The 20,169-nt window shown below is 35.2% G+C and overlaps 2 protein-coding genes across 2 annotated transcripts; one reads left to right on the forward strand and one right to left on the reverse strand.

The window, feature by feature from the left end:
• Positions 1-355: 355 nt before the first annotated feature.
• On the forward strand, positions 356-4,930 carry LOC124641590. Its single transcript, XM_047179731.1, has 5 exons — positions 356-494; positions 593-697; positions 1,309-1,396; positions 1,840-1,926; positions 3,139-4,930. The coding sequence occupies exons 1-5, from the start codon at positions 487-489 to the stop codon at positions 3,208-3,210; spliced, it is 360 nt and encodes a 119-aa protein (XP_047035687.1). The 5' UTR covers positions 356-486; the 3' UTR covers positions 3,211-4,930.
• Positions 4,920-19,447, reverse strand: LOC124641421 (uncharacterized peptidase C1-like protein F26E4.3). The gene is made up of 7 exons (XM_047179491.1): positions 19,434-19,447; positions 18,879-19,051; positions 16,975-17,155; positions 15,512-15,646; positions 14,913-15,109; positions 6,297-6,436; positions 4,920-5,788 (listed from the first exon to the last, which is right to left on the reverse strand). Exons 1-7 carry the CDS (start codon positions 19,445-19,447, stop codon positions 5,651-5,653), a joined length of 978 nt encoding a protein of 325 aa, XP_047035447.1. The 3' UTR covers positions 4,920-5,650.
• Positions 19,448-20,169: the final 722 nt, after the last annotated feature.

Here is a 20,169-nt window from a genome sequence, read left to right on the forward strand (position 1 = left end):
TAAAAATTGTTTATTAAATACCATAATATAACATTACTTAAACTTAAGTTGTCTATATTTGTTGTGCTTTTCTTAAGTTCTAAAAGTATCGAAACGTAAATCTGCAAGTTTGAAAGTGGCAACTTTAAACTATAAACTTCAGATTTAAAATTAAATAGAAACTCCCTGATAATTCCTTGGAAAACTCTTATAAGCTTAAAGAAATGACTGCATTTTCACTTAATTATATACATTCCTACTCTGTTTTAAGTATAAGATCATCTATTAACTTGAGTAGGTGGTCCTTTCCAAGCTTGACGAGAATATCCTTCAATCTGTTGCCAATATTGTCAAAGTCAAATGTGTCATTTCCATCATCAATCAATGGCTGCGATTGTCAAAAGGTCAATAGTTTCAGGAAGAGAGCACTTTCCTTTTTATTTATCGCTCTAATAAGTTAAATATACTCTAAAAATAAAATCACAAAAGATCTCACAACACAGCAAAATGGAAAGGTGAATATAAATTAGGCGCGTCAAGGTTGCTCTTACAATATTTTTGTGTATTGTTATGATTTGAACTTGGTTTATTATTTTCATGGTTTTCTCAAAAGTTCCAGTGCTGATGAAGCTAAGACTGTTCAGCTACTCGCTAAAGGTATCATGGAGATGTATGAACCGCCTTTAACAACAATCAATACTCATTTAAAAGAGTTAACGTAAGTTTTCAATGTATTACTAATAACTCCATTTTCAACCCACATAACACTAAATAACAAGAAAGCTGAAGAGTCTGTCTCAGCTTTACTTAAAATGTAAATAATTTAAAGTTTAATCATGCCTAGTAACTTTACATACCATTTTCTTCTACTGAGAAATCATCAAATGAAGTAAAGTTGTTCTTAAACCAAAAACCAAATGACTACTTCCACTGTGGGTGCAATGTGAGGGAGTGTCAGACTCTTACTATCTAACACCCACCATGTTCCTTCTTGTACCATGGAGCCATCCACATGGAGCCCTTTATTTACCAAGGGCTGCAGTAACTCTTTCGAATCATCCTGGGCCTACAGGATAATTCAAAAGAGCTGCAAGAATTCAACATACCTTTTTTTAACTATGTCAAAAATCATCAAATGACCCCTCCTGCTGTGGGCTAGCAGTGGTGAGGGAGTGTCGGACTCTTATTGACTAAAAACCGTAGTGTTCCGTCGTAGGCCTTTTATGTACCAGGTAACTCTTTCGAACAATCCCACAGAATCCAACATAACAACAAGCTTAATTTAACCATCTCGATGAATAAAAACTACATTATTATTAACGGTTATAGAGAAAAGCAAGATGCAGTCCAGGGTATGCTCACGTCAGAGAGGAGAAGGCTGGAAGACTTACAGAATGATGTCATGCTAGATGCACTGGTAATTATTGCTTATTTTCAATACCACTGTTGTATTTTCAATAAATAACTTGAGATAACTTCTCTCATAATATCAAAAGTATATTTTTAACATGACAAAGTGTGTAAGAAAGAAATTAAATTTTATTCTAGTTGGAAAAGTTATTCATTTTGTAATTGCTTTATCCAGATCAAATGAAGATAAATTATTAAATTCTAGATACTAAAATAAACTGCAAATCAATCTTATATGAATTTGTAGGACAATTTTGTAAGTATAAAAAACTATTCATTCAATTTATGTACTATTGCATGTTAATATTTCAAGACCGAAACTTCATCACAATATATACTATTTCAAGAAGTTGCTGGCTCTATATCCATCTCTTGAGCGAGCCTCTTAATGAAATCTTGTTGAGATATCAATTAAGAGTCTTATTATTAATTTGACTATTCCTTTTTCAGCTGGCAGACATAGCAACAAACCGAGAGAAACTGGTAACCATATCAAACTCCATGATGACGTTGCACAAGAGGGTTCAATCTTTACAGGTAATTATGAACAAAGTACACCAAATAATTTTGACCTACCGGCTGTCGCTGAAAACCAGCACTGGGACTCTGTCTTGTTCCGGGTCGCAGCATTATGCTGAGCGAGGGCTGTACTGCGCGCTTTAAGACGCATATTTTCCCCTATTATTTTATTATTTTACGGGCCAGCTGGAAGAGATTTCTAATGAAATAAGCTGTGCCTTTGTACTATCTTTTCTACTTTTCTTCTTCTCTGTATTCTGTGTGTGTGTACATAAATTGTTAAAATTAATTCTGTATAATGTGCCTAATTTTACGTGTGTGTATGCGTCTATTGTTGCGCAAAAAAAAAAATATTTTCTATCTTCTTTCTTACCTACTGAAATTAGCCTTGCAAAGGACAATGGGCGATTCCGGTCCAAATGTCCACCACGCACGAGACCTACATGGCTAGATAGCCCGTTAAATATAGAACATTTTTTGTTATGAAAGTAAAAAAAAATATAATGCCAGAAAAAAGTTATAGCAAAATCAAATAAAACATTTTATAGATTTTTTTCAATTTCTCTTTTTCAATTACTTTCCGCGATGTTCGATTTTCGTACTTTCTGTTACTTCTGACAAAATATAATTGTTCATTATTAGAGAGAAGACACCACCAGTAACATCGAACTTTCTTAGATCCAGGAACAGCTGAGTATATTCAAGCACTTCTGGCGCCTCAATTGATTAGTGATTCGTACATCCATCGGGCAAATAAATATGGGCTGTTTATATTCAAATGTGTCTTACTCATCTTAGTTTTAGATAAAATGTGGAAATGGAAGTGGAATAAAATAAAAAATAATAATGATAACATACAAAAACTACCGAAAATTAAGAATACATTTTTGGCTATAACTTTTTTTTGGCATTGTTTTTTTTTACTTTCTTAGTAAAAGTTACTCTAAATTAAGTGGACTATTTAATTATATAGGTCTCTTTCGTGGTGGACATTTGGACCAAACTTCATACATTCTTGCCCAATCTCCTTTGATTGTACGGATATTGAGTCAAGAAGATTTGCTTGTTTGGAGTTGACTACATACTGTTGCCTATCAGTAGTTTAGTCGTAGTAGTCTTTAATCTAAGACATGAATGTTTTCAAAATCGAAAGTCACTGATTTCTTGGTAAATTTTTTGACACATTACTCTTTTTACTTAATATTTAATAATAATGTTTTCTCCTTGCAGACAAGAGCAGCTAATGTGGAGAAAGCAGCTAAATTGAAGGCAGCCAACAAACCTGGACCATCCACTAGTTAGTAATATCTGAATATAATAAGGAAGCTCAAAAATGGCAGAAATAATAATCAAAATGTGTAATACATATTGCATCTCGGAGATAGCAGGCACGACGCCATTAAAATTGGTGTGTTAAATATATTTTTTTAGGTTTGTGGTATTGTTAAACTTTATTCTTGTTTTAAAAGTCGTCAGTATTTTGTACTCAAAATATAGTTTCGGCTCTTTTCACCTACTGCCTTTAGTCACAATACTTATATATTTTCTTTTAAAAAATACACTTCACTTAGTTATTTGTTCCTATCTGTTATTGTTGATTATGTATTGTTGAACGTATTTAAATATTTATTTAGTAGAGAATCAATCAAACTCTTGACTGCTAAAGCATAATTTACTGTTACTGTTATATTTAGTTGTTTTGTATGTGCTACATATCTTCTCGATTTAAGTGAGTCTTTAACTATTTAATTATGTTGATTAAAAAAAATGTATGCCAGAATTAAACAGAAGAATTTTCAAGCTAATAAATAAACTTCTTTTGGAAATAGAGGCATTTTTTCAAGATATGCTGGCATCAATTAGTGTTTAAAGAAATATTGCCCCAAACTAGATATTTTATCTTTATAAAAACAGCATAATAAGCTGGTTAGGTTTGGTCGTGGATAGATATAAAAATAAAACGCTTTTGTATTGAAACTTTATTTATTTAAAACTTAAAAATTACAATAAATCGTAAGTACTAATTAATAATAAATATTATATTTTACTTAATACAACATTATTTACTAAGATATTGTATTTTTAAGGCTATAGCCATTTGGCAACTGATATTATAAAGAACAATTTTGAATATAGATGGCGCTACTTTCGTTTGGCCCTTAATGATGTGGATTAGATTCATACTTTTTACATGAAGAAAAGAATTTGAAATTGAATTATTATACAAAATATTATATAGTATGTTATGGTCATAGCTCACTTGAACGACTATGCTCTCACTCGGCAAAAGTAATATTATTCAATTATGAGCTTTAAATATTGGTATTTAGTACTATTTAGATACAATTTACTTTAACCACGATGGGAGGTCGCTGGCAGCCAGCAGTCTGCTATGTTGCCAATGTAAAGTATATCTAGAGGTCCATACTTAAAGTCCATATTTGAATAATATTTGTATGCCATATAGGAAAAGAGTTGTTCGAGGAAGCTTTGACCATTAAATTACTTAATATTTAAATTGATACGTAATTATATTTTGATTGTTACATACGTAATCATATTTTGATTGTTAAATGTTTTTTATGATGGTTAACTATTTCACTGGAAGAGTGTAAAATACAGCTTATTTCTATTGACATTGCATTCCATACAACTAGTAGTTTTAGAAGTTAGACATAAGAGATTTGGCAAAGAAAATTATTTCTGACCATAACGGGTCTGTGGCCATTAATCTCCTATTTTCAATCTTCTAAAACTAATAGATAAAAATTATCGGTAAATAAAAAACCATTAATAGAAATAACGGTTATTCCTAAACTAACAGTTATTGTCTATAAGCATATTTTGAGATGATCACTTAATCTAAAGTTTAAATGTGCCTAAGACTAGTTAGATTTCTTTAAGTAACTTAATTAAGTGTCCACATCTAACATGGCAGTAAAGATTCACAAGAAATGATCTACTGTACAATAAATATGAATATAATAATATGAAAATAAAAGCATTAAGTATTTTTTTGGAATTTTTTGTTTTTATTTTTTTGTGTTGGTATTATTAGTGGTAAATCACTTTTTAAAGTGGCAACCCAGCGATGTATTTGACGGGGGTTTCCCTGTTGCCAGAGCTAAAAATCCTTCATATGAAACCTTTTTCTTTCAATCCTCGTCTTCTCGTGTCGTATATTTTTTACAATCGATATGCGTCAATTGAATGAATTACCAATTAATTGAAATCGTAAGATTAATTATACAAAAATATAAGATTAATCTCTTAATACCTAGTCGGTCGGAGATCGTACTCTATATAATTTAATCGCGGGCTCTTATTGTAGAAATTGCGATTTGGATTGGCGAAGATAATCTCCTCTATACCTACCTACACCTAACTTTCCTTTTAACTTGATTGGAGACTTTTCAAAAACTGGTATAAAAATATTTGTTGACATTTCTAAATCTCTATTAAAAAGTTTGGCTTATTAAAAAATCCTAAATATTTGTGCAACAATTTGTTATATCCTATATAAGACCTTTTTTATTTTGCAAGACTATTTCATACATTAGGCCTTTCCTATGTGCAAGTGACTATTCTGCTGTGTTGCCATCCTAATTTTATAAGGCCTCTATTTAGTCGTAAATTATCTTCGTCAACCAAAATCCCTGGTACTGTTCAGCAGTATAATCCCCCTGCTAGTTTTCATCACCCTAGTGGTGACGCAAAGGGGCGTGACCAGGTGGGTCGGATGTTATTTACGAAGGTAAGCTTCGGTCACGTCACTCAGGACAGTGACGACGAAGGACTCGATGCCTGACTCGTTCTCGCCGCGAGCGATGCGGAAGTAGCCGTCTTCGCCCCATGAGGTGCCCCAGCTGTTGGCGACGATCTGCGAAAAAAAATACAAATTATTATTGGTGTTTTAGGTGATGGAGGCAAGGGTGAACAATGGTTAAGAAGAAAGTTCAGTGTAGGTATATAGCACAGTTTACACGTGTTGAGAAAAGGCTAGGCAGATGATATTAGTGTTCTTTTTCTCCTATGTTACTTTTCTGTGTTGTCAGAAAGTCTGACAACCAGGGTAACGGGTTTTTCTGGTAACTAAGTTGAGGAGGTCAGATAGGCAATCGCTGCATTTAAAACACTGGTACCTACTCAGCAGCAACCGCTTAGAATTGAAGCCGACACCATTATAGCTTGGGAAAAGGCTAGACAGATGCAAACTTTGTGTCTAGTGTGGGCTTTGCCTCTTCTTGATCGAATACAAGAACATGTGATGTTGCGTATATGTATAAGTTGCGACACGTTAAGGTTTTTACATAGATCTCTCATCGCAGTTTGGAGTTTAGGACCTTCTATCTATCACCATAAGGTTAAAATTAAATCCAGCTGCTTACCCAATATTTGTCTCCATTCTCCTCTCCCCAGCCGACGACCCTCACGCTGTGTAGACCCTTCAGCTCGTTGTTACCGAACCTCGAGCGACGGTAGATACCGTCGCGGTAGTGGAAGAAATCTTGGTACACTGTCATGATGGCTGGAAAGGAGAAAGTAGGAACATTTCAAAATGAATGAAAGAAAAATTGTTTTAGTGTCTACATAGTGCCAGAAAGATAAAGAGTATGAATTATAGGGATCGGTAAATTAAACAAATCATTCCCGAATTTGCGTTTTGCCCTGTACGGTTTTTTTTTTTAACGACGTCAATAATCATCAAATGACCCCTCCCGCTGTGGATTAGCAGCGGTGAGGGAATGTCAGACTCCTCCTGATTAAAAACCGTCGTGTTCCGTCGTGGGCCTTTTATGTACCAGGGCCGCGGTATCTCTTTCGAACTACCCGCAGCCCCACGGGAGTTAAACCCAACCCATGACACGCTGAGAGACAATAATTTTTCCACTGTGGCAATATTGTGCACAGCAAAAGTTGTTTTATTGAATTTCTATCTAGGTACTGTAAGATATAGAATAGTCGAATCTTATGTGTAAGTAGGTATTATTTAAATAGAAAGGTAAAAAACATTCCTCTTAGATAATAAACCTGGCTATCATAATAATCTGATAACTTTATGCAAGGTGACTAATTTCACGCGCAATAAGATATTATTTTGTTTTCAAAACAAAACACTTTCTAACATTCCTTACGTGCCAAGATAAGGAGATATCAGATAAATCTTCTAAATAAAAATATCTACTTTCTGTTTAGCTATCTAAGATATCTTATTCATCTGAAACCTAGTTGACATGAAAGAACGCAATTTAAACTTGTACGGTTACTGCTAAATAACTTGGCGTCTCTGAAGTTTTTAGCCATTTAGGTAACGCCTCTCGCATGCCAAGAGTTTGGTTCATCCGTTTTGTGATCGTGAAGTTGGTAGTTAAGATGGGATAAGCAAAACTTTTCCACAGGATTATATCTGAACAAAAAAATACACATGAAGTAAAATGGCTGGGCTAACCTCAGAGAGGAGGCAAGCTTCATCAAGGCGAAAGTGATTTCAGACTTTTACTTGTTAGTCAATTAGCCCGGTCAAAATAGACATAAAAGTAGTGGTCAAATAACAAAAATTCCCACAGAGCTGATTTTTGGTGGAGAGCTAGATTTGATCATTATAAATAAAATACTAAAAGTCCCCATCGATCCCATGTGTGCGTCAAAAGTTATTCGAGGTCAAATGTCAAAATTTTTGGTTTTTTGTGTTTTTTTCGAAAACGGTAAGTTTTATCAAAAAAATACATCAGACCAAAATTGTAGATTATAAAATTTTCTACAAAAATTGCATTAACAGTTTTCTCCTAAATGTTACCATTCCTGAGATATCGCGCTTCAAAGTATATGCCATACATGACATGCACACATTTCCACGCCACCTGTGAGGTAGTGTACTCGGCGCGTTTTTTTTTACCGTGGTTTCCCCTGTAGGCCTACTCCACTAACTGTCATGACAATTTTAGGATAGTTTAAGGGAATAATTGCCGTCACGTTCTAATATGATGTCATTATTGATATTAACTATTGGGTTAACTATTATTGTGATTGTTTTATATTTATCAGATTCATAAAAAAACTCGTGGTGGCCTAGTGGGTAAAGAACCAACCTCTCAAGTATGAGTGGGTTCGATTCCACGTCAGACAAGTACCAATGCGACTTTTCTAAGTTTGTATGTACTTTCTAAGCATATCTTGGACACCAATGACTGTGTTTCTGATGGCACGTTAAACTATAGGTTCTGGCTGTCATTGAACATCCATAACAATCGTTATGGGTAGTCAGAAGCCAGTAGGTATTTGGTTGCCCGGGTAACTGGGTTGAGGAGGTCAGATAGGCAGTCGCTCCTTGTCATAATGTGGTTTATTCATTGGTCTCTTCATTAAAATCGCAGGAATCTTCCTCTATTAACTGGACATTTGAGCAAGACTGACCTCGGCAATTGGTACAAGCTGGAGAACATAGCAACCCGACTTTTTTACAGCCACATTTGACACTACAATCTTTTTTGCAATTGCAAAAAATAGTGTTCAGGAGTTTTTCTGGAGCAGGTGGGAGTAAAGTTTTAATAGGTTCCAGGGTATTATGTATCAATTTCCAACCCCAGTCTTCTGGATTTAGTTGATTGCCTAGCCATGTTTGCACCTGATAGTATACTCGATTTAAGTGTTGAATAGCAGATTCCGATGTTGGAGGAAGACATGATAGTTGTACTTGTTTGTTTTTTCGCGTATGTTTTACAAAAGTTAAGTACCGGTATTTATTAATGCAAGTAATTTTTTTGGGAGCTCCATAAACCGCAAGAAGAAAGCGAATTCCTTTCGCAATTATTGTTTCAGGCTTGGAATCATTTTCTGTAAATACTTTGGCGCAGTCAGTCAAATCTTCTTTTTCGAATAATTTGAATACTGACGTTTTGCCCCTTCTGTACATTGCCGACGATGTGTCGCAGCCGGTTATCGCATGTAAAAATAAAATATAGTTTTGGCATTTGGGATAAGCAGTTAAACTTTTTGAAGAATAGATTTCTGATTGCTTTTGAGCCCTTCCAGGTTTCAGAAAATAAATAATTTTATCTATTGGAGTCCTTGCAGTAAGTAATACTAATAAATCAACATCTTCACCGACTACAATTATTGTGTTTGTTGCATTTAATTTTTCTATTGCTGTTTCGATTATGAGCACATCTGCGTCATTTTGAGCTTGTTTCACAGCAAAATTCGCAGCTCTTAATTTGTCACTTAACATGGAAATGAAACGAGATTTATTATTACTGTTAGCGAAAAATTGATGTTGATTACCAGGAACTGTCATAAATTCATCGAAGATAATCTCAGAACTCGATGATATTTTTGCAGTTCGACGACGTTGTTCTGAAGCTTTAATATTCTTTGTAGAGTCACTGTAGCCGTCAAATACTACCGTCACTGTATGCCCATAATGTCTGCGTAGATACTGAACATATTTATCAAAGATCACGCTAAAGGTTTCATCTCGATCCCACACAACGTGGTGTAGTAGGTATCCTCCATCAATAATGTAAGTAGCGTTTGTAAAATTAACCTCAGTATTGACTGGTTGAAAACAATCGTAAATTGCTGACTTTGTTGTTTTACGCATTCCAGCTGCATCGAATAGTGATAAGGGATAAGGAGCTAATTCATACTCAAAAAAATTTTCAATCTCATCCTCAAAATCTTTAGTGATACTCATGCGTTGAAATAATAATACAGGGTCTATAGGTACTTCTTCTTCGTGAATTTTCACGGTGCTACTCACGGCTAAAAGAGGGAGTACTTTTTGAGAGCGTTTTAATTTTATATTATTAAATGTTTTCCCTGTCATTTTAGACATTGAAGCAATCCCAACTTCACGAGCTTTGTGGCAATTAATCTTATCGTCACCAACAACTCCAGACGCAATAGATACGATTTTATTTAATTTAGGAAAAGGTTCATGTGATAAAAACCAGTCAAACAGTATTTTAATATCTTTAGCATCTTTTTTACGTCGCGAATCACTTGCATCTACATGCTGATCTGTTGTATCCATATGAACATTAGCAAGAACTTCCAAACCCTCACATACAGTATTCATTGCATGCATTCCGTAAACCCATTTACTTATCACACTTTCTTTCGTACTACGTCCTCGAGAAATGCCCCCATCGGTTTTCATGGATTTCATCAGCGACTGTTCAATAACCATATCTGTTGGAGTTCCACAATAAAGTTTATCAGAACGTCGAACAGTAAAATATCCCTCTGTAAACTTTTGATAAACACCGGGATCCATTACCTCTTTCAATTGAAGCATGTCTTGTAAGTACAAGTGCGCAGATTTGGCATAAGGTAAATGCCCAGATGCATGGAAATAAGGCAGCATTTCTTTAACGCAGTTCAAATGTGCTTGCCAATCTCCCATACGTTCTGCTCTTATAAAGTCCTTTGCAATGGACACCATCCGAAAGTATTGTACCCATAATTGTGCAGTTGGCCCTCGTTTCTGATATTCAATTAATTTGTCATTAAACTGATCAAGTAATTTTCTACATATTTCCTCATCTTCTTCAATGTCATAGTATGAAAGAGTATTATTTAGGATACTTTCAATGGTAATAATAAGATTTGCATCCATGACATCTTCAATAGCGAGATCTTTTAATATTTTTAATGCTAAAGTAAGTTGAAGTATTGTATGCGCTCGAACTGCTCTCGCATAAGCATGGCCACTAAGCATTTTCTCTAAAGACTTAGTTGCATAAACTTCAGCGAGTACTTCCTTTAGACCGCTTCCTTGCATGATATAACCGATTGCTCCAAAAAATGACATAAGCAAATGAAATCCTCCTAGTCTTACTATAATTTTGGATACTTCAGATTCTTCAGGTGCAGCAGATACAATCTCGCGAGCTTTCGCATACAGAGGTTGATCAAAAGTAATTATACATACTTCGTGGTTATAGCGTTTAGCATTCTCTACAGCACAAAGTAAAGTCGTGTATATTGTGTCGTAATTATTTGCTGGTTGATGAATAAATGGCAAAAATGAAATTTTTGACTTAGAAAAATCTATAATCTTATTTGTCGCGCATTCAATGTAACCATTCCAACCAGGTAGATCGATTTTTTTGTATTTGCCATAGAACCATGTCACATCAACTTTTTTTAAAAAGGTTACTTTAGATTCACTTTCGTAATCAAAATTTTGAACATTTATTTTGCTGTACCCAACCGCGCCAGTGTTTTGATAGGCTTGTATAGGTACATGAGCCTTTGCTGCAAAGTCTTTTGCTGAAAGAACTTCGGTTACTCGCGGCAGCGGGTTCTCCTGTAATACTGAATCTTTGGGAGTCACAATTTGGATAATTCCCATTATATGAAGCGTATCATTGCCGTCCAAGGTATTTACATTAATATCAGCATTATCTGCAACGTATTGAATGAATGTGCCTGTTTCTGGTGGTAAAATATGAAGTGGACGACTGAAAACTGCTGCTGATTCATAGTTCATTGTTTCGCTGTAAGATGCACATAAACCAAAAGACGAGAAAATTTGTATGAGACGTTTCGAACCAAATCGCCGATGAAAAAAAACTGAAAGACCAAGCTGTAGTTTAGATTTAAAGGTTCTAGGTCGAACAGCAGTCATGATGCAGTGGCTAATATTCGTACAAACTAACTTTAGATGATCTAAATTATGGCGCTTGTTTTTTAAAATGACTTTTTCCAAAAAATATGACAATGATTCGGGAATATCGTTATTTATATTCTCGAACATTCTACCTGGTGGGGGGTACATAGTATTATCGAAAACGCAAGATTGAATATCTTCAAGAATGATTGCTGCCGCAGCTTCCAAAGTTTTAAACCGCTTGTCTTTTTCATTCAAGTGTTTTTTATTAGACCAGACTTGACTTAAAGTATCTTGGTAATTGTCAATAAAACAAATAAATGTTAATGTTCCTGGCTTCTCTGTAATAATAATTCTACTACCATACTTCAATTTCAGTCGCATTTTTATAACTCTGTCATCTAAAGCTATATCTTGACAAACATTCTTTAATTCATCCAACGAAAACTGGCAATCATCACTCGTTTCTATGAATTGAAAAATTTTCTCCATCGCAGAGTTTATACTTTCATCTTGTGGACGGCCAATTTTACCACCAGTAGTAGGTTTTAAGAAAAATTTATAACAACTGTCATGGTATTTTGCTTCAGCAGCGATTAAATCGTACTCGAAATTAATACGTGCAAAAACAGCCTTTGAAACATCATCAGAACGATCTTTGACTAATTTCAACAGGGATTCTTTGAAATTGAATGTAGTTACGTTATAAATTTTTTTTCGAAGATGCTGTGCTTTCTTCTTCTCAGTTTCTTCATTGGCTTCATTACCACAAAATAAACAGTAATTTTTAAAACAAAAAGATTCACTTACTCGCGTTCTAGTACGAGGTGGACTTATTTTTGAAATACTAGCCTTTTCCTCTTCACGTTGTCTTTTTACTACAGCGATTGAAGTTTTCCGGGTATATGATTTTCTGCAATCCACGTGTATTATGACGGATTTTTCATTTCTTAAAAACTCAGTAAACTCATCACCTCTCGCGACACTAGCCTCGATTAAATTTGGCATTCCACGATGAACCACAACAGTTTTATTTTCAGTTAAAAGTTTATTGCAAATAAAACAAAACTGAGACATTTTTCAAGTTATCAAATAACACTATTACTATTATTACTGTCTTTTTAGGAAACAGAAGGACATAACAAAGTATTTTTCAAATATGAAAATTATTCCCGCTTAAACAATCACATGTCACAATGACGTTTGGAAAACAATCATCCAAGCAGAGGCGTCTATGGTCGCTCGTTTCTGTAGCCCTATATGTAATAACTGGCAGCTAACAATTTATACTTAGCTTAAGTGCCTTTATGTCGTGTCGTTTGCCAACTTCCCGCGATTATTAAAAAAAACATATGCCATTATCATCTTTTTGAATTTAGAATTCGAAAACAAAATAATCTTTTAAATCGATATGTTGTATAAAATATGTTTTTTATTTTTTTTAATGTAATTTTATTGTATCGCCCACTTAAAGGTGTAAAGTCGGTTGTAAAAATGGAAATGTCGAAGGAAAATTTGCGTACGATAATTTTCTACAACTTTAAAAGGGGATTGTCGCGACTTCAGCGCTTTGAAAAGTTAAGTTTCTGTGTCTGTGATGCAGAAACTTGCCTTAGGACTGCAGTACGTCGATATTTAGGATTTCAACGTGGGTACTCTAGCCTCAGTGACAAGGCACGTGAAGGTAGTTCAAAACCCGCCATGACCCAAGATAATATCGAGGCTAAGCGGCAGTTAATTCTCGCAGACCAACATGACATACCGTGACATAGACCCGTGGGCATAACGATTATTTTACATTGCCCAAAATTAAGCAAAGTCTTCGTGGTCAACGTTGCAGCACACCTGAAAAAGCTGTTGACTCACACAAATCGGCCATTGTGACTACCCCCACTTCAGAATGGAATAAATGTTTCAAGAACTGGTTTAAAGGCATGCAAAAGTGCATTAAATATCGCGGAGAATTCTTTGATAAACAATAAATGTTATTAACCTATTAAATGTCTACATTTATTTCAAACGACACAACTTAAAAGGCAGCCCTCGTATATACGTGGCTCATATGTACATATCATGTGTAGTGTGACTCTTTGAAGCGCGATATCTCAGGAATGGTAACATTTAGGAGAAAACTGTTAATGCAATTTTTGTAGAAAATTTTATAATCTACAATTTTGGTCTGATGTATTTTTTTGATAAAACTTACCGTTTTCGAAAAAAACACAAAAAACCAAAAATTTTGACATTTGACCTCGAATAACTTTTGACGCACACATGGGATCGATGGGGACTTTTAGTATTTTATTTATAATGATCTAATCTAGCTCTCCACCAAAAATCAGCTCTGTGGGAATTTTTGTTATTTCAAATGTCTATTTTGACCGGGCTAAATTGAGTCTAATTAAAAAGATAATTATAAAAATACTGAATTAGTCCTTCAGAAAAATCTGAAATTACAGTGTTTCCATTTTTGTTATCATGACACAAATATGGCGACCTCATTCATACATTTGCATATCTCATTCAAATAAAAACTCCTGCGCAAACAGTCCACAAAGAGCCCACTATACATACGTAGATAAGTATACCTATAGTTCGGCCATTCAGAGAATGCGTTCCTGACACGTCGCGATTGAACTGACGACGTAACTACATTCATTGATTATTGATATAATAATGTTGTTTTAATGCTCCTCAATTGTTAAAACCGTAAACAACCAGCAAAAATATTTTTATCGTAACTGCAACGCCATTGCAAAGTTACGTCGTCAGTTCAATCGCGACGTGTCAGGAACGCATTCTCTGAATGGCCGAACTATAACAACATAATCTCTTCAAACCAATAAAAAGCCGTGATTTTCTTATCATAATTACACAAGGATACCCATTTATAATATTTGTGTGGGGTATCACGACCAAGGTTGGAAAACAGATAAAAATATTTTGATAATCTGTAATGTTTCAGATAGTTGTTCGTTTTATCTGTACCGGCTTCGTTTATAAACAAAAAATATTTTCTTGTTTGCTGATTTGAAGAGAAAACTTTCATGAGAGGGAAAATAAAAAGTCCGTAAAAATAGCCTAAGTACTTACCTAAACCAAAAATCGAAAGTGCTAGTAAAAATGTTCCCTTTATCTAAAACATCCTTTCGGACAGACACACTTTACATTTTCAGAGGGGCTTTAAAAAACTGACCCATTGATTGTTTCCCTATTTTTTCATAACGTTTGAATAATGTAAAATTGCTATTTGCAAAAATTATTTTGCTATGCTATCCACTTACATAGCATTGAATCCTTAATGTTCCCCGTGCCCTAACAGGGTCCTCAAAACACCCGTAAAAAAACTCCTAGAAAGCAAAAAAAATATATGAATATTTTAAGTACGCACCTTGCACAGGTCCAGACTGCATAATATCGAACATGATATCGATCTCCTTGCCAAGCCTGCCGGGAGGTCCGACCTTGTATCTCGAGGTCCTCTGAGGAACGACGGGCCTGCAGCGGTCGGTGAGGAGGTTGCCTCGCTTCTTCAGAGGACAGTTGGTCACTTTAGCCTGGTAGGGGAAGCATTCTTCGTCGACCAGACTGGGGAAGAAGATATTGGGGTTAGATTTAGAAAGGTGAGAAAATAAATACTGAAGTAATACATATTGTAAGCAATACGGGTTTGTAAACTTGTTATAACGAGAAGTATAGGAATCATTGACCTAGAAAATAACAGGATTTTATTTTAAAGTAAAGGGTCAAAAAGAGCCTTTGCGTTGTTCTACTTAGCCTGCACTTCTAAAGCGTCTTTAGAACTGTCTCGATGTAAATCTCAGGTGATCTTCATTAACGTGATTGACAAAATTACGAGAAACATAAAAATAAAATCAACCTAAATTACAATTCAAAACATTTCTCCCAACTTCATACATTACTAGCTAAGTTCATCAACTCTTTCCCTTCAAAAGAACATCTTAACGAACTCCAACATTGTCAACTTACCCATGGTTCTTAGCGAAGATCCAAGCGGTATCGATGTGACCTCCGTGGCAACCCTGCTGCTGCTTCAAGTTGCAGGACAGCAGAGATTGAGGACTGAGAGTCACTTTCTCGGCTCCGTTCGACTGGATGGCGAATCTGTTGGCAAGGACGTTAGTGTAAATAAAGTCCTAATACTTAAGTATAGTAAGTATCTTAACTAAAACATACTTAAATATGGAAAGCAATATTTTCTGATAGGTATTACATGGGATACTGCATTTTTTTTAAAACATTAGAGTATATTAGGCAGTCCATATCGTAAAAAAAACAACACATACAAATAAAATGCATATCAATAAATATGCCACTTAGGCAAAGTGGTCGTTTCAAAATCGTCACGACTTCGTGAACAGTAGAAAGTTTAGAATGATGACTAGACTTGCTCAAATGCTCACAGCCACGAATTTGAATTTAGCCATTTTTTAAATAATTTAAGATGAAGTTATCTTCTCATTTAATTTAACAAATCTATGTAAATCTTTGTTCATGTAAGAATTACAATAAAACTTGCAATAATTTGGTGGCCTCAATAAGTCACAATTTGGTGCCGTACCTAGGTCTTATTTCATAACGTTTCCCGATCCATTCATATAAATTAGAACAGAACCGAACTATTCCATGAACCCACCATAAAAAGAAAACAACACCCATACCTCCCAGGTTCACCAGTACCTAAATATAGCCCGCAATAAAAGAAACAAACAAACCAACGGCCTTACACTTCCATATATTTCAAGTTTTTGCTTCTTGCCTGACACAAGGGCTCTTAGGCCCAAGAGCCCTTTTCATCTTTATTTTTAGCCCCGTCTCAAGTTTGCATACGAAGAAATAAGAATCAGGTATCATTTCTTGTTACTGGTATTGTGGCATTCTTGAGGTCAGCTTTGTTTTAGCTTGAATTGGCTGGCGGAATTTATTATGAAGTTACTTTATTTTGATTTTGCTTATAATGTTTGAGGAGTTCTTAAAAATCCTTTCGTTAACAGTGACGAATGGTTAAAGATAATCTTAACAGTTGTAAACCTTGCGAATATTTCTAATGTATTCGTAGACCACATGGTTTTCGTTGACATTTCATTGTTTTAATTGAGGTTTTCAAAACTTGCCGGGGGTGTGGTTCGTAGAATACCTCCAGACACTCTTTGCAAAAATCAGTCAAAATATTGTTTTTTAAGCCAACAAGCGTTTTTCAAAATATTTCATGTTTTGTTTACATTAGGATGGCAAAGAACTGACATAGATATTTTTTGGGTGGCAACTGTCACCCTTTGCCACCTGCCGATTACGCCTATGATAGAACATAATCTGAACCTACTTCAAGAATAACTTCTCCTTATTTAGATTATCTGACGAAGTCGACAGATAGTGTGCACATAATTACAAGTAGGTACATATATACCAAGAATTAGGAGAAAGTAACTCACCTATCAGAAATAATAGTAGCAACCGACACAGCCCAGTCGGAGCCACACCAGCCCTGGTCCACCACAGGCGAGATATAGTTCTTCCAGTGCTGTCGGGAGTCAAACTGTGGAGGGTAGGGAACATCCTTGTCGATGTTGATACGGCCTAGCCGGGCTGTTTCACGGCTTAGCGGTAGGGTTCCTGGAAAAATGAAGAATGGTAAACATTTTCGGCCACATAGAGGTTTTTGTAATTCAATTTAATGTTTGTCGAAAAATGTTCAGCCTAGAGTGAGGTAGACCTTTTTGTATTTTTCATCGCTTGTTTGTCAATTTTCGTTGCTGAAGTGGAATTGTAACAATGACTTATTATAAATTCAATACCTATATGGTTTTAATTACAAAGTTTTAAAATTGCATACCTACAAAGCATTACTTATTTGTCCACTTCAGAGCGTGCCATTTGCCTACGTTCTTATTTATTTTGAAGAATTAAGACTCGTAATCTTAACCATTTAACCAAAACGTTAAGAGCTATTCAAACACAGCATTATTTTTGCGAAAGTGGACTGATCTAGACAGCTATTCAAGTCCAAACAAAAGGTGAAAGTCTGAGCCCAGATTAACAATGAAATCGTATCTGTAAGTGTATCAAGCTATTAGGTATCGCCCGAGGCTACCATTGTGGCTTTTAAGAAGTTAAATTGTCACTATTGTATGAATAGAAAGGATAATAAGATTTGCTTTAGAGATCTATGACAAATACCTACCTACAACAGTTAAAAACACCGCAGATTTATAAGCAGGTACGTTGAAAATAAGAGAGATTTTTGGGAAAGTTATAGAGCCTTATATCTACATAGGTAGGTAAGCCTATAGCTTCAAATACTCAAATCTTAGGTACAACCTACTGATCCGGTTTGAAAAATTCTTCCAATTTCAGGTATAATCATCGGCAAGGATATTGAGCTCTGACCTTCACCTGCGCAGAAGTGAATTATTGGTTTATTGCCAAAAGTGTACGGTGCGCAAAGCGATCCCCACTCTTCCGCCGAGAGCTCATTATCCGTGCCGATAACAATATATATCTAGCTCATTTTTCGGAGCAGTCTTTATTATTTATCGATGTAGTTTCATCAAAATGAAACCGTAGGGAAAAGCTTCTAATATTAATAAAGCAAGCCCACAATTTACCGTGAAAATATTTACAACGTAGCAACTAATAAATTACTATTATGTTGTTAACAGATACCCCATAATAAACGTCAGTTATAATATTCCACTTTGCATGTTAAACTAGACCACAAAATATATAATTTATTGCAGTCACTCAATCACGATGGCCCAAGCTTTGTAAGAGCTGTGCGATTTTGAACCTTATTCTTTAAGGTATAGGTTCAGGTATTAAGGTTCATCTATTTTCTTGATTCTGATTTGATGATTTAAGGGTGTCAGATAGCCTAATGAATGTGCATTGTCTTTGATATCAGATGGTCTTGCATGTTTAAATGAGTGTAAATGATATTGAAGATATTTTCTAAGTGCTCTTTCAGGCTCTTGAAGAACTTGAAATATGTGTTATTGACCTACTCCGCTCACTCCTATTAATATCCTCGAGTCCTATATTGGAACATTGAAACGCCAAGTTGTGGGTACTTAAAATTCCGTAATTTATCTAGTTCGTTGGAAAATAGTTTGACAAATAGGTAGCTTAGTAGCTTAGTAAATAGGTAGCTTAGTAGCTTAGTTAAGCTATGTAAAACTTCTAGTACCTAATTCTATTGTGAACGTCAGGATCTCTGTCACTCGTCACCGATCCTCTCGAAATACATACAGAGAGTTGCTACCTAATTGTTACCAGCTACCATAAGTTGCTACCAATTGTTACCCTCGTGGTTTTGAAGATATTCATCAAGAAAACTCACCAAGTTTATAAATAAGTCCATCTTTCAGCTTCTTCCCGTAGAACTGGGTGTAGTTGGTAGCTCTCCAACCGAGGCCGGCTTGTCTGACATTTCTGATCACTTCATCGCTCATCAGACACGGGTCCTGGTCGCATTCCCAGTCGTAGGGCCCTTCAGATCCTCGGACGCAGGTGCTGTTGAAGAAAATCTTGGGTTATTGAAGGGAATTACGATTTCTCTTAATTGGCGAATGAATTCATAATATTGAGAACGAATCAAGTTTTTATATGAAGGAAGTTATTACCTATGATCTTGTTAAAGATTGACGAAAAGTAAAGTTATATTTTTTGTTAATTAATCACCTCAGCCTTTGTCCAACAGTGGACTTTTTAGTTTGTGACTACGAAGCTTATAGGTGGAATGAACGACATTTACCATAAAATATAGGTAGGTAATCTTAAAACGCGAAAACAGATCAACTTCGTTCATACATTCAATACAACAGAGTATGATGAGGAGAATCCTGTCCTTAAACCCTATGATATCATAATATCACCGTAAGGCGGTACCACAAACAAGGCAATTCCCATTGCCATTAATTAACATACGAATGAATAACAACTGCTATTAAAAGGTCATTATAATCTTCAATGACTAACGTAAAACTAAATTATGAATGAATCAACTGTATGTGCAAGCGCAATTTATTGTCGCGCAACAAAGCGGTATATTTAACCTAATGTCATTCAGTACGTGACATCATGAAACTGATATTCAGGGTCTTTTGGATCCCAGAAAAGTTTTGTAGAAGGCTTAATTAAGTTTATTATTAAAAAAAATATGAAAATCATCAGTTTACGGTGAAAAAAGTAGGTAAGTCTAACCGATATTCAGGGTCTATTGGATCCCAGAAAAGTTTTACAGAAGTCTTAGCTAACTTTATCATAAAAAAACAAATGAAAATCACCAGTTTACGGTGAAAAAGTAGGTCTTGATGGTTGAGCCTTTATAGAGATTATTAAAAGTGCCTATACAAAAAAAAATAAGCGACAAAACCTGATTTTGCAAAAGCTCTCAGCAATAGGTCAGATGCAAAGAATATTCTTAGCTAAGCAACAGACTTCTAACAGATAATCTGGGGGCGTCATCATTTTCATCATCCGCCTAGTCTTTTCCCAACTTTGCTGGGGTAGGCCTCGGTAACCAGATAAATGAGTCTTTCAAATGAAGCGACTGTCTATCTGACCTCTTTAAGCCAGTTACCCGGGCAACTCGATACCCCACTCCAATGTGACGATTTTAATTTGAGAAA

Source organism: Helicoverpa zea, chromosome 22 (genome assembly GCF_022581195.2).
Source record: "Helicoverpa zea isolate HzStark_Cry1AcR chromosome 22, ilHelZeax1.1, whole genome shotgun sequence".
NCBI lineage: Eukaryota > Metazoa > Arthropoda > Insecta > Lepidoptera > Noctuidae > Helicoverpa > Helicoverpa zea.